General features: G+C 57.3%; 1 protein-coding gene across 16 annotated transcripts in view; it reads left to right on the top strand.

Moving 5' to 3' along the window:
* Positions 1–12,456, top strand: part of OBSCN (obscurin, cytoskeletal calmodulin and titin-interacting RhoGEF) — a 245,238-nt gene that overhangs the window by 170,665 nt on the left and 62,117 nt on the right. For 9 of the 16 annotated variants that reach the window (XM_082379271.1, XM_082379281.1, XM_082379280.1 and 6 more), the window contains 14 exons: positions 1,547–1,810; positions 2,124–2,387; positions 2,714–2,977; positions 3,297–3,560; positions 4,115–4,378; positions 4,705–4,968; positions 5,676–5,942; positions 6,156–6,422; positions 6,525–6,797; positions 7,430–7,702; positions 8,022–8,218; positions 8,393–8,468; positions 10,666–10,938; positions 11,990–12,256. In XM_082379271.1, coding sequence (XP_082235397.1) covers positions 1,547–1,810; positions 2,124–2,387; positions 2,714–2,977; positions 3,297–3,560; positions 4,115–4,378; positions 4,705–4,968; positions 5,676–5,942; positions 6,156–6,422; positions 6,525–6,797; positions 7,430–7,702; positions 8,022–8,218; positions 8,393–8,468; positions 10,666–10,938; positions 11,990–12,256 — 3,477 coding nt within the window. The remainder of the gene's footprint in view (positions 1–1,546; positions 1,811–2,123; positions 2,388–2,713; positions 2,978–3,296; positions 3,561–4,114; positions 4,379–4,704; positions 4,969–5,675; positions 5,943–6,155; positions 6,423–6,524; positions 6,798–7,429; positions 7,703–8,021; positions 8,219–8,392; positions 8,469–10,665; positions 10,939–11,989; positions 12,257–12,456) is intronic. The other 7 variants (XM_082379274.1, XM_082379277.1, XM_082379284.1 and 4 more) reach the window with 6 other exon arrangements.

The raw sequence follows: 12,456 nt of genomic DNA on the forward strand, positions 1-12,456 counted from the left end.
TTTTTTTGCAATTTCAGTGGGCTGAAAAATTTCTAAATCCTCAACTTTTGATTTCTCCTTGCTTAAATACTTCCTTCTTTGACATAACTCAGTTTTCTCTCACATTTTACTATAAGCAACAAGGAGCAATCAGTCTGTGTCTTCAATGCTTGGCTTACAAGTCGCCTCAGCTAAATATCCAAGTTCACTTGTAAGTTCTACCTTCCACAAAACTCTGGGACATGTTTCAGCCAAATTCTTTGCTGCTTTATTAAAGGATTGCCTTTCTTCCAGTTTCCAATAACACATTTCTCATTTCCATCTGAGACCTCACCAGAAGCACCTTTAGCATCCATATTTCTACCCATAATCTCTTCAAGGCAATCTAGATTTATCTAACATGCACCTCAGAACTCTTCCAGTTGTGACCCATCACCCAGTTCCAAAGCCACTTCCATAATTTTAGGTATTTGTTACAGTAGCGACCCACTCCTGGTACCAAAATCTGAATGGCTTAACAACATAACAGTGGCTTTAAACATCAGAAAATTTTTTCCTCCCAGTCCTAGGAGTTGGAAGTCTGAGATCAAGGTGTGGGCAGGGCTGGTTTCCCTCGAGACCTCTCTCCTTGGCTTGTAGATGGCCATCTTCTCTCCATGTCCTCACATGGTCATCCCTCTGTGTATGTATCTGTGTCCTAATATCCTCTCCTTACAAGGACACCAGTCATGTTGGGTTAGGTTCCACCCCAGTGACTTCCTTTTTCCTCAGTCACCTCTTTAAAGACCACATCCCCCAATATATCTCCATTCTGTGGTCCTGGGGGTTAGGGCTCCAACATGATTTCTGAGGGACATGATTCAGCCCACAACAGGTTGTAACCAGGGTGGACTCTGGTCAGCTATAACTTGTGAAGCTCACACTCTTCCTGGAGTTGGGATGGAGGAGAAGACTGCAGGTTGGAGGGCTTGGGACGTGGTTAGAAGGCCACAGCTAGAATCCATTAGGGTCTAGGAGATCTGAGCCAGGAGAGTGCAAGTCCAGTGGAGTAAGGAAAGGAAAGTGCGAGGTGGTTGAGGTGGGGCCTGGTGTGGGCAGGGAAGGCATGCAGTGAGCCCAGATGTGGGCAGTGCTGAATCGACACTCTACCTGGGGTGGGGAGCACAACTGAGGGATGTCAGTGGGGCTCTTGATGTCATGACTGGAAGGTGCCTTCTGGAGGTTCTCCCAGGAGAGATGTACATTGCATTGTTGCATGTGTGAGTTGTGAGCTGGAGGAGCCTGGTTTGTACTCTGGGTGCAGACGAGGTCAGCGCTTAGACAGTATGAACGGGTATAGGTAGGACAGATGCACGCTGAGAAGACAAGAGGCCTGGATGGGACCAGTCCCCTGCCACCCTGCACCTCACTGGGCAAGATGCAAGATGATCACACAGTCATATATGCGTTGGTCTGCCTCTTCACATGTCCTCCACCCTGGCTGCTTCTGTTCTCATCCTGAATGTTCTGGTCATACGCCCAGTCCTTTTGAGAGGTTGATGATTTCTGTCCATCTAACCCTCTGCAGCCCTGCCTGCTCGGTTCATCCAAGATCTGAAGACCAAGGAGGCCACAGAAGGGGCCACAGCCACACTGCGCTGTGAGCTGAGCAAGGAAGCCCCTGTGGAGTGGAGGAAGGGGCCCGAGACCCTCAGAGCTGGGGACAGAGTGAGGCTGAGGCAGGATGGAGCCATGTGTGAGCTGGAGATCCGTGGCCTGGTTGTGGCAGATGCCGGGGAGTACTCATGCGTGTGTGGGCAGGAGAAAACCTCAGCCGTGCTCACCGTCAAGGGTAAAGACCTATGTGGCCAAGCAGAGCTGTGTTTTGGTGTCTAATTATTGACTTCCTGGTTTCCGCCTGCACTCATCCCATCCACCCTCCTTGTCTCAGTGTCACCCGCTTCTTATAACTCCATGGAATTCCTTCCTCCTTCCTGGGCTGTTGTGTGAACCATGAGAAACCAGCTCTGAGCTACTTCCCACCCCTCATGTCACTGCAGGTTCTGTCCTGTTATCCTGTTGGAGTCTGTTTTTTCCTCTGTCCTGTCATGTCTCCAAAGTTCTCCTGAGACTCTGATGTTCTGTGTTCGTCTGACCCTGCCCAGCCCTACCTGCTGAGTTCATAGGAAGACTGAGAAGCAAGGAGGCCACAGAAGGGACCACGGCCACACTGCACTGTGAGCTGAGCAAGGAAGCCCCTGTGGAGTGGAGGAAGGGGCCTGAGACCCTCAGAGCCGGGGACAGAGTGAGCCTGAGGCAGGACGGAGCCGTGTGTGAGCTGGAGATCCGTGGCCTGACCGTGGAGGATGCTGGGGAGTACTCGTGTGTGTGCGGGCAGGAGAGGACATCAGCCATGCTCACCGTCAGGGGTAAAGACCACATGTGACCACGTGGACTGGCATTTGGTGGCTGCATCACCTCTCTGCTCTCAGTTTCCTTTTCTACTCTGCTGTCTCACTATCCTGTTCCTGTCCTTCCATAATTCTTTTGTTGTCCCTGTCATGGTCCCTGTCTGTTGTGTGGCACATGTACAGGTTGGACCTTTAAATGTCACAGTCCACAGTGTGTACTGGGCACACCCAGCTGGTGGTCCGTGTCCAGTTAGGTTTTGTATCTTCTATGAACTATCCACGTCCTGTTTCTTCTGCGTGTTCAGAGAGCGTGATAGTGTTTGTGTGTTTCTGACCATCTCCAGGCCTGCCTGCCAAGTTCACAAAGGGTCTGAGGAAGGAAGAGGCCGTGGAAGGGGCCACGGCCACGCTGCGCTGTGAACTGAGCAAGGCAGCCCCTGTGGAGTGGAGGAAGGGGCCTGAGACCCTCAGAGCTGGAGACAGGGTGAACCTGAGGCAGGACGGAGCCGTGTGTGAGCTGGAGATCCATGGCCTGGTTGTGGCAGATGCCGGGGAGTACTCGTGTGTGTGTGGTCAGGAGAAAACCTCAGCCACGCTCACTGTCAGAGGTAAAGACCCATGTGGCCAAGCAGAGCTGTGTTTTGGTGTCTAATTATTGATTTCATGGCATCCCCCTGCACTCATCCCACCTACCTTCCTCATCTCAGTGCTACCCTCTTCCCATAACTCCATGGAATTCCTTCCTCATTCTGGGCTGTTGTGTGAACCACGAGAAACCAGCATCTAAACTACTTTCCACCCCTCATGTCACTGCAGGTTGTGTCCTATTACCATGTAGGAGTCTGTGTCTTTTCCTCTGTCCTGTCATGTGCTGCCTTTGAAGTTCTCCCACGACTCTGATGTCTATGTCTGTCTGATCGTCCTCAGTTCTGCCTACTGAGTTCATAAGAAGATTGAGTAGCAAGGAGGCCACAGAAGGGACCACGGCCACGCTGCACTGCGAGCTGAGCAAGGCAGCCCCTGTGGAGTGGAGGAAGGGGCCCGAGACCCTCAGACCCGGGGACAGAGTGAGCCTGAGGCAGGACGGGACCGTGTGTGAGCTGGAGATCCATGACCTAGTTGTGGCAGATGCCGGGGAGTACTCATGTGTGTGTGGTCTGGAGAAAACCTCATCCACACTCATTGTCACGGGTAAAGACCCATGTGGCGAAGCAGAGCTGTGTTTTGGTGTCCAATTATTGACTTTATGGCATCCCCCTGCACTTATCCCCCCTACCCTCCTCGTTTCAGTGCCACCCTCTTCCCATAACTCCACGGAATTCCTTCCTCCTTCTGGTTTATTGTGTGAACCATGAGCAACCAGCCTCTGAGCTACTTTCCACCCCTTGTGTCACTGCACGTTCTGTCCTGTTTCCTGTTAGTGTCTGTGGCTTTTACTCCATCCAGGCATGTGCTGTCCCCCAATAATCTCCAGAGAATCTGATGTTCCCCACACCATCCAACCCTCTCCAGCCTTGCCCAGCAGATTCGTACAAACGTGCGGCCTGAGGAGTCTGCGGAAGGTGTCACAGCACACATTGAATGGACTGGGCTGAGGGAAGCCCCAGTCCACAGCGTGTGCTTGGCACACCCAGCACATTGCCCGTGTCCAGTTGTGTTTTGTGTCTTCTCTGTGATGTCCATGTCCTGTCTAATCTGTGCCTTTAGAGAGCGTTATAGTGTTTGTGTCTTTCTGACTTTCCCAGCCCTTCCCACCAAGTTCACAAAGGGTCTGAGGAAGGAGGAGGCCACAGAAGGGGCCACGGCCACACTGCACTGCGAGCTGAACAAGGCAGCCCCTGTGGAGTGGAGGAAGGGGCCTGAGACCCTCAGAGCTGGAGACAGAGTGAGCCTGAGGCAGGACGGAGCCATGTGTGAGCTGGAGATCCGTGGCCTGACCGTGGAGGATGCTGGGGAGTACTCGTGTGTGTGCGGGCAGGAGAGGACATCAGCCACACTCACCGTCAGGGGTAAAGACCACATGTGACCACGTGGACTGGCATTTGGTGGCTGCATCACCTCTCTGCTCTCAGTTTCCTTTTCTACTCTGCTGTCTCACTATCCTGTTCCTGTCCTTCCATAATTCTTTTGTTGTCCCTGTCATGGTCCCTGTCTGCTGTGTGGCACATGTACAGGTTGGACCTCTAAATGTCACAGTCCACTGTGTGTACTGGGCACACCCAGCAGGTGGTCAGTGTCCAGTTGGGTTTTGTATCTTCTATGAACTATCCACGTCCTGTTTCTTCTGCGTGTTCAGAGAGTGTGATAGTGTTTGTGTGTTTCTGACCATCTCCAGGCCTGCCTGCCAAGTTCACAAAGGGTCTGAGGAAGGAGGAGGCCACAGAAGGGGCCACGGCCACGCTGCACTGCGAGCTGAGCAAGACAGCCCCTGTGGAGTGGAGGAAGGGGCCTGAGACCCTCAGAGCTGGAGACAGAGTGAGCCTGAGGCAGGACGGAGCCGTGTGTGAGCTGGAGATCCGTGACCTGACTGAGGAGGATACCGGGGAGTACTCTTGTGTGTGCGGGCAGGAGAGGACCTCAGCCACGCTGACCATTAGGGGTAAAGATGGCCCTGTGGACTTACTTGGGAGCCTGTACTTGTGCCCTTGTTTCTTGTGCCCACACTGGCTCCCCATGAGTGCTTGCCTCCTCTGTGCCGTGTGCAGTTTCTTTATGTCACCCTTGTGCTCCCCAGTTAGGGCTCTGTTCGGTGTCCTTGTGTCTGCGTACTGATCTCCAGCCAAATGACCTCACAAAACTTACCCTCACCGTAGGGATAGAACTCCCACCTTATTCCCCTCCCTCCACCCGTCATAATGCAGTCAACTTTCTCCTTATACTCCAAAGCCTCTAGTCAGGATCTGACAGTCATGGCCCCGCCCTAGGGGTCCAAGGAGATCCCCTGCCCCCACCTTGATGACCTGGAGGGATACAGGCCTGTCTGTCGGCTTTCTGGGTGGAGGTCAGCATGAGAATAGCCTGGGTCAGATCCAGAGCTCCTCTCATAGCCGCCAGTTCAGTCCCTCCTTCCCCTTAGAGTGGACCCAGGCCCATGACTCCACTTCTACCCCCAGCCTCCAGGAGCCCGTGGCATTGGGTCCTTTGCACAGGTCAGGCAGCTGGGGTGAAGACATGGGCCACACCTGGCCTAGGCCCTGGGTGGGTCTCACTGGGTTTTGGGGTGCCAGTCTGCTGGCTGGGTGTCTGGGCACCAGCCTTGGGGCTGACCTTCTCTCTCCCCTCCACCCCCTGACCCCCACCCCACAGCCCCACAGGTGGTGTTCAGGAAGCCACTGCAGAGCCTGCAGGCTGAGGAGGGCACCTCAGCCAGCCTGCGGTGTGAGCTGTCTGAGCCTAGCGCTGCTGTGGTCTGGAGTAAGGGTGGCCTGGAGCTTCAGGCTGACGAGCGCTGGGAGCCACAGCAGCGGGGCCACATGGCAGAGCTGGTGCTTCGGGACTTGCGCCGGGAGGACACTGGAGAATACACCTGCACCTGTGGCTCCCAGGCCACCAGCGCCACCCTCACCGTCACAGGTGGGCCCCGAGGCCAGCCCCACGTACTGTGGGGGATTGTCAGGGCCGCACCTCCACCCTGGAGGTGACATGGGCTCCTGTGTGCAACGCGGGGCAGACCTGGCCTGAAGCTCTTCCCCCCGCTACCCCTCCACCTTAGCTGCACGCCTTTGGGCCCCCCTGCCCCCATAGCTGCTCCTGCACCTGCCCTCACATTCTCCCTCACCCCTGTAGTTGCACCCGTGAGGTTCCTTCGGGAGCTGCAGGCCCAGGAGGTAGACGAGGGCGCAACGGCACACCTGCGCTGTGAGCTGAGCCGGGCAGGCGCCAGCGTGGAGTGGCGCAAGGGCTCCCTGCAGCTCTTTCCCTGTGCCAAGTATCAGATGGTGCTGGAGGGCACAGCCGCTGAGCTGCTGGTGCACGGTGCTGAGCAGGAGGATGCCGGCCACTACACCTGCGACACAGGCCATGCACAGAGCACTGCCAGCCTCTCTGTCCGCGGTGAGCTTCCCGGGACCCCTGCCCTCCCCGGGCCCCTCAGCCCCCATGGAGCTGGCAGACGCCTTGAGTAGCAGCCCTAAGAGCCCCTCCCTGACCCTCCAGCCCCTAGGCCCACGTTTAAGACGGAGCTGCAGAGTGCAGAGCAGGAGGCGGGTGGTGTGGCCCAGCTGTGCTGCCAGCTGAATGACTCAGAGCCTGGGGCCCCCGTGCTGTGGCTCAAGGAGGGCGTGGAACTGCAAGGGAGTCCCAAGTATGAGATGCGACGCAAGGGGGCCACGTGTGAGCTACTGATCCACGGACTTGAGGCCAAGGACGCGGGCGAGTACGCCTGCATGGTGGGCAGCCAGAAAACCTTGGCCTCCCTCAAAGTCAAAGGTGAGCCCTCCCTGCCACACCCACTCCCCACATAGCTGCCCTGGGGGCACACCTGGCCCACCCTGGTACCCCCTCTTGCCGGGTGCTGTTCTGGGGTGGCTCTAAGACCCCTGGGGTTACAAGCGTTCTCTGCACCACTCTGATGCTGGTGCCCCTAGAAAAGAGCGTTGACGGTGAGGAAACCGTAGCCCCTGAACACTGCCCTGCCTCCCGCCCCTGCCAGCAGGTGGGGCAGCCTGGCCTGGGCCGCCCTCTGTGAGCTCCTGCCTGTCTGTTCTGAAGGTCTTGCCCCCCTGATGTCCCAGCCAGGGCAGGGCTGGCCACAGTGGGGGGGGGGGTGTGGAAGGAACAAAAGCAGCCCACCATCCCACAATCCCTTGCCCGCTTCCTCCAAACAGAGGTGCCCCCAGCCCCAGCTCTGTCCCCAGTAGCTCAGTGTCATGGTAGGGAGCTGTGTTTGTGAGCAAACTGGGTGATGAATCTCACGGGGGGCAGATAGAGGCTGTGTGGCAGGAGAAGAGCATGAGAGTGCCTGGGAGGGCTTCCTGGAGGTGAGTTGGGGCGGGGGGCATGGGATCTTGGCCCAGGTTCTCTGACCTGGCTGGTAAAGGCCCCCTTTGCCCACACTCCAGAGCCTGAGGTGACCATCGTGCGGGGCCTGGTTGACACCGAGGTGCAAGCCGACGGGGAAGCAGAGTTCAGCTGTGAAGTGTCACGGGCTGAGGCCGTGGATGTGGAGTGGCGCCTCCAGGGCCTGCCACTGCAGAGCAATGAGGTGACCGAAGTGGCCGTGCGGGGTGGCCGCACCCATACACTGCGGCTGAAGAGCGTGACTCCCGAGGATGCGGGCATTGTCTCCTTCCACGTGGGCCTCCACACATCCTCTGCCCAACTCACCGTCACAGGTAGCAGGAACTGGGCCTCACTGCTCACTGCACTTGGGGCCAGGACACCCAGGTCCTCCTTGGGCCAGGCCCTGTCAAGGGACAGTGATAGATGACAAGGTTTCCTGCCTTTGAGGGTGGGGAACTGGTGGTGAACGAGTGATTCTGGGGTGACCCAAGATGTTGGGGTAGAGTGGTGCCCAGTGTGCTTGTCTTCCGGGATTGGGGCAGGGGTGCTGGGGGCAGACCCTGGAGACTGGGAGGTGCTCCTGATGGTGGGGGAGGGGCATCCCAGACAGAGGCTGATGCCATGCTTCTACCCCTCCCCCAACCCATGCAGCCCCTGAGGTGACCATCCTGGAGCCCCTGCAGGATGTGCAGCTCAGCGAGGGCCAGGACGCCCACTTCCAGTGCCGACTGTCAAGGGCCTTGGGCCAGGAGGCCCGCTGGGCCCTGGGAGGGGTGCCCCTGCAGACCAACGAGATGAACGACATCACAGTGGAGCATGGCACACTCCACTTGCTCACCCTGCACAAGGTGGCGTTCCCCAGACCTGCCTGTACCCCACAATGCATCCAGGGGCCTTCCCACCCCCCCAGGGGTGGGAGAGAAGGAAGGTTTCAACTCCAGTGGAATTGGGCTGGGGACTTGCAAAGTAGAGATGGTTGACATGGCACTGCCGGGCTGATGCCCCCATCTCTGCTTCCACAGGTGACCTCTGAAGATGCCGGAACCATCAGTTTCCAAGTGGGCTCATGTCGCTCAGAGGCCCAGCTGAAGGTCACAGGTGGGCAGCCCTCTCCTATACCCAGCCTTCCTGCTTGTAGGTGCCCATGTTTCCCTACTCAAGGAACTGTTGGCAGGTGGTAAGGCCAGAAACCTGAGCCTTCCAGCAGTGATCTTGCTGTGGGGTGGCAGTTTTCCACTCTTGACCACTAAAGCCACTGGAAGTGGGCTAGTGAAGATCAGCCTGAGAAATTCTGGTGTGTGTTGGGTCCTTGTGTGGGATCAGTGCTGTGTGTAGGAGGGAGATGGGGAGTCTGGCTGCTGGGGACTTGGGCCCTGAGATGGAAGCAGGGCCTTCTGGACTTGTACCCTCCATATAGCTACTCCTTGTGATGCAGGTTTGTGTGCTCTTGTCCACATTTACACACACCTGCATACCTGACAGGCTCCCAGATGTTGATACAATAGCACACCTGTGACACGTGAGTGGTTTGGGGCATAGCGTACCTGGACCCAGACATGCAAATAGGATTTAAGGACCTTCAACTTGTTATACCTTGTCCCCAGAGTTAGTCATCTCTGGATACCTGGCCATGAGAGACCCTCCCTTGCTGTCCTACTCCTGGTTCTCATACTGGTCCCATCCATCTACCATCCACTGGCCATCAACCAATCCACCGTTTACCCATCCATCTATGCGTGCATGCATCCATCCACCCCTCTATTCCATCCATCCATCGATCCATCCGTCCATCCATTTATCCAGCATCCATCCATTCATCCACCATCCATCGTCTATCCATCCATCCACCCACCATTATCTACCATCAATACATATATCCATTCACCATCTATCCATCATTAATTCATCCATCTATCCATCCATCCATCCATCCATCTGTCCACCATCTACCCATTCATCCACATATCCATCCGTTTATCCATCTACCATCCAGCCATCCAGCCAGCCATCATTTATCCATTATCTGTCCATCCATCCACCATCCATTCACCCATCCATCCACTCATCCATCCACTATCTGTCCATCATATATTTACTATCTACCTCGAGAGGGGCCATTTGCAGCTCTGCCCTCAGGGAGTCCCCAATCTGCTGGGGGAGTTGTACATGGAGACAGTGTGTCCTGAGTCCCAGGTGTCCCCACCCCGAGTCTTCATGTGGTCTGTGGGGCTGGGAAAGTCTCCAGAGTGCAATGCCCTCAAGTTGAATGATGGGAAGGGGCAGTATCCTGTGTGTCCTGAGCAGAGTCAGGCCAGGAAGGGCCTCATGTATTCATCAGAGTGGGTGTCTGTGAGAGGCAGCATGGAGCTGGGTTGGGTCTTGCAGATCCCACTGAGGGAGGTGCCTTGGCCCCTCTCAACCCAGTGTCCCCAGTTGGGGCGAACTGGCTCATGTACAGACAGCAGCTGTGGCTTCAGGCAGAGAGCCATGAGCATGAGCTTGTGCAGATGGGTGGTTGGTGGGATATGGGCAAGCTTGGGAACTGTGCCGAAGATGGGAATGGGGAGCTGTTGGAGCAGGTTGAGGATACAGTTAGATGTGCACTCTTGGGAGAACATGGAGGGGCTGGTGTGGGCCTGGGACTGGAGAGTTGATGATGCATGCCTAGGAGGGACGTGGAGGGCTTCTGAGGGAGAGCCTGCCTGGGGCAGGTGTGCAGACACAGAGCAGGCATCTGGGAAACCCCCTGGGCTCACGCCCTGCTGTGTGACAGGTCAGGGGGAAATTGCCATTTTGCATCAGGGCCCCAGAATCTTAGGGCCAAAGGGACCTTAGGGGACATCTGGACAAATGGCCCTCTGGGGATGGGAGAAGCATCTGCTTCCACACCCCCAGGAAGGAAGGCTCACTTCCTGAGCAGACCCCCTCCCTCTCAGAGAGGTGGACCCCATGACCTCTCTTCTCTATCCCACACCGAACCCCATAAAGATGGCAGCCATGGGACTTGGGGCTTGTTAATTCTGCCTTCTGAAAAGGGTGAGATGCAGGTCATTGGTCTCCTTTGATGAAACCGAACATGTTCTGAAGGGGGCTGTGAGGTGCAGGGGGGCTGAGCTGGCTCTCCATAGGCTCACTATGGGTGGTCTCCATGTCTCATTCTGTGAGCAGGGGGTGCCAGCTGGCCTGGATAAATTTCTAGACCCCAGCCCCAGGCTGCCTCCAGCATGGTGGACCTCAGGGTGGCCCCACAGACCCAGGGCACCCCCAGCTCCCCTCCTTTCGTCCTCTTGCACAGAGGCAGCACCGTGCCTGGTACGTGGCTTACAGAACGTGGACGTCTTTGCGGGGGAGGTGGCCACGTTCTCCTGTGAGGTGTCCCGTGCGGGTGGGCCGGAGGCCCACTGGTGGCTGGATGGGACCCTGCTGCAGGACGGCCCCCAGAGTGCCATCTCCGTGCATGATGGGACCTTCCACTCCCTCACGCTCTCAGGCCTGGGGGTCGCTGACTCAGGCACCATCACCTTCCGGGCAGGGCCCCTGGTCTCCAGGGCCAAGTTGTTGGTCAAAGGTACCAGCCGATGGAACCCTGCCCTATGCTGGAGCTTCTGCCCCTGCTGCCCCTGCACGCTTCCTGCGGGCTCCCAAGGTGGGGGTTCAGGGACTGGCCCCCAACACACAGACTGGGCATCTCTCCGTGTGTACCATGAGTGGGCACTGTGGGCAGGCTGCAGTCCCACCTGGGGGATGAGAAAGAAGGCCGGACTCAGCAGTGAAACTGGAGTTTCATTCCCACCTGCTTATAGGGCCCTGGGCACAGTTGCCCACCTGGCCACCACTCTGCAGTTGCCCCTCCTTCAGTCACATGCCCAGAGAGCAGCCTGGAGGTGAAGGCAGCTTTCCCAGCCCCGGGTATGGCCTGCACTGTCCTTGCTTGTAGCTGCTTCCCGTGCTGTTGGCTTGGTCAGGGTCTTGCACCCTTCTGGGAAAGAGCTAGTCCTTGGGGAGGGTAGTGGGCTTCCACGGAACCCCCTCAGCCCACTCCCAGTGGGGGCATTGGGCACTTCTGGCACAGCAGCCCAGTGTGGCTTCGACTGGCATATTTGTCAACTGGCCTCCTCTGTGCTCTTGCAGAATAAATGTGGACATTTGCCCAGGTCAGAGGGGCAAACCGTTTGTTGATAAGATTTCAGCAGATGGAAATAGGATGGGAGCCCTGAGGGGGCGGGCGACAAGGCCCCTGGAGAAGGGATAAGTTGGGCTGGGGGTGCCAAGTGCCCATCGGAGCTGTGGAGCCCGAATGGGCCCAAGGGCTTTCAGGAGTGGTTGTTGTGTCCTACTGGGGCAACATGCGCCCTGGGCTAGAGGAAGTGAGGGCTCAGGGGAAACAGTGGCTAGGAGAGGCCCAGTGGACGGAGACTGAGCTAACAGTCTGCTGTGGGCGGGGGTGTATGGTGGCAAGGTTTGCCCCACGTGGAGGGCCCTGGGTCACCGGGGTGGGTCCCCCTTCTACCACAGCCCTGCTTTTGCTTGCCTCTGAGTCGCTGATGCTGACTGCAGAGGGTGGGTGGGCCTCAGTCACACTGCTCCAGCTGACGTGTGCCTGGCCTGTCGGCCGACAGATCCCACAGTGGAAGTGGTCAGTGCCATGCAGGACCTGGCAGTGGAGGAGGGTGGCCCGGCTGAACTCCTCTGCCAGTACTCACGGCCCGTGCAGGCCACGTGGAAGATGGACGAGCAGGAGGTGTGCGCTGATGGGCGCCGTGTCATCATAGAGCAGGACTGGACCGTGGCCAGGCTGTCCTTCAGGCCGGCCTTGCCCTGCGACAGCGGCATCTATACTTGTGAGGCCGCGGGCACCCGCGTGGTGGCCCTGCTGCAAGTGCAAGGTGAGGCTGTCTGGCGGGCAGCCCCAGGCCCAGCACAGCTATGGTGCTGCTCACGTAGAGCCATAATGGTGAAATGACAGGCAGTGACAGCGTGCTAGAAAGACGGGATCCCAGTAAGCAGATCCTAGGCTCTGAGCCTACCCACCCAGACCCCTTCTCCTCCCAAAGCAGCCTGTCAGGACAGCACAGATAGAAAACAC

The sequence above is a fragment of the Balaenoptera borealis genome, assembly GCF_965194805.1.
Source record: "Balaenoptera borealis genome assembly, chromosome: 2".
Classification (NCBI taxonomy): domain Eukaryota; kingdom Metazoa; phylum Chordata; class Mammalia; order Artiodactyla; family Balaenopteridae; genus Balaenoptera; species Balaenoptera borealis.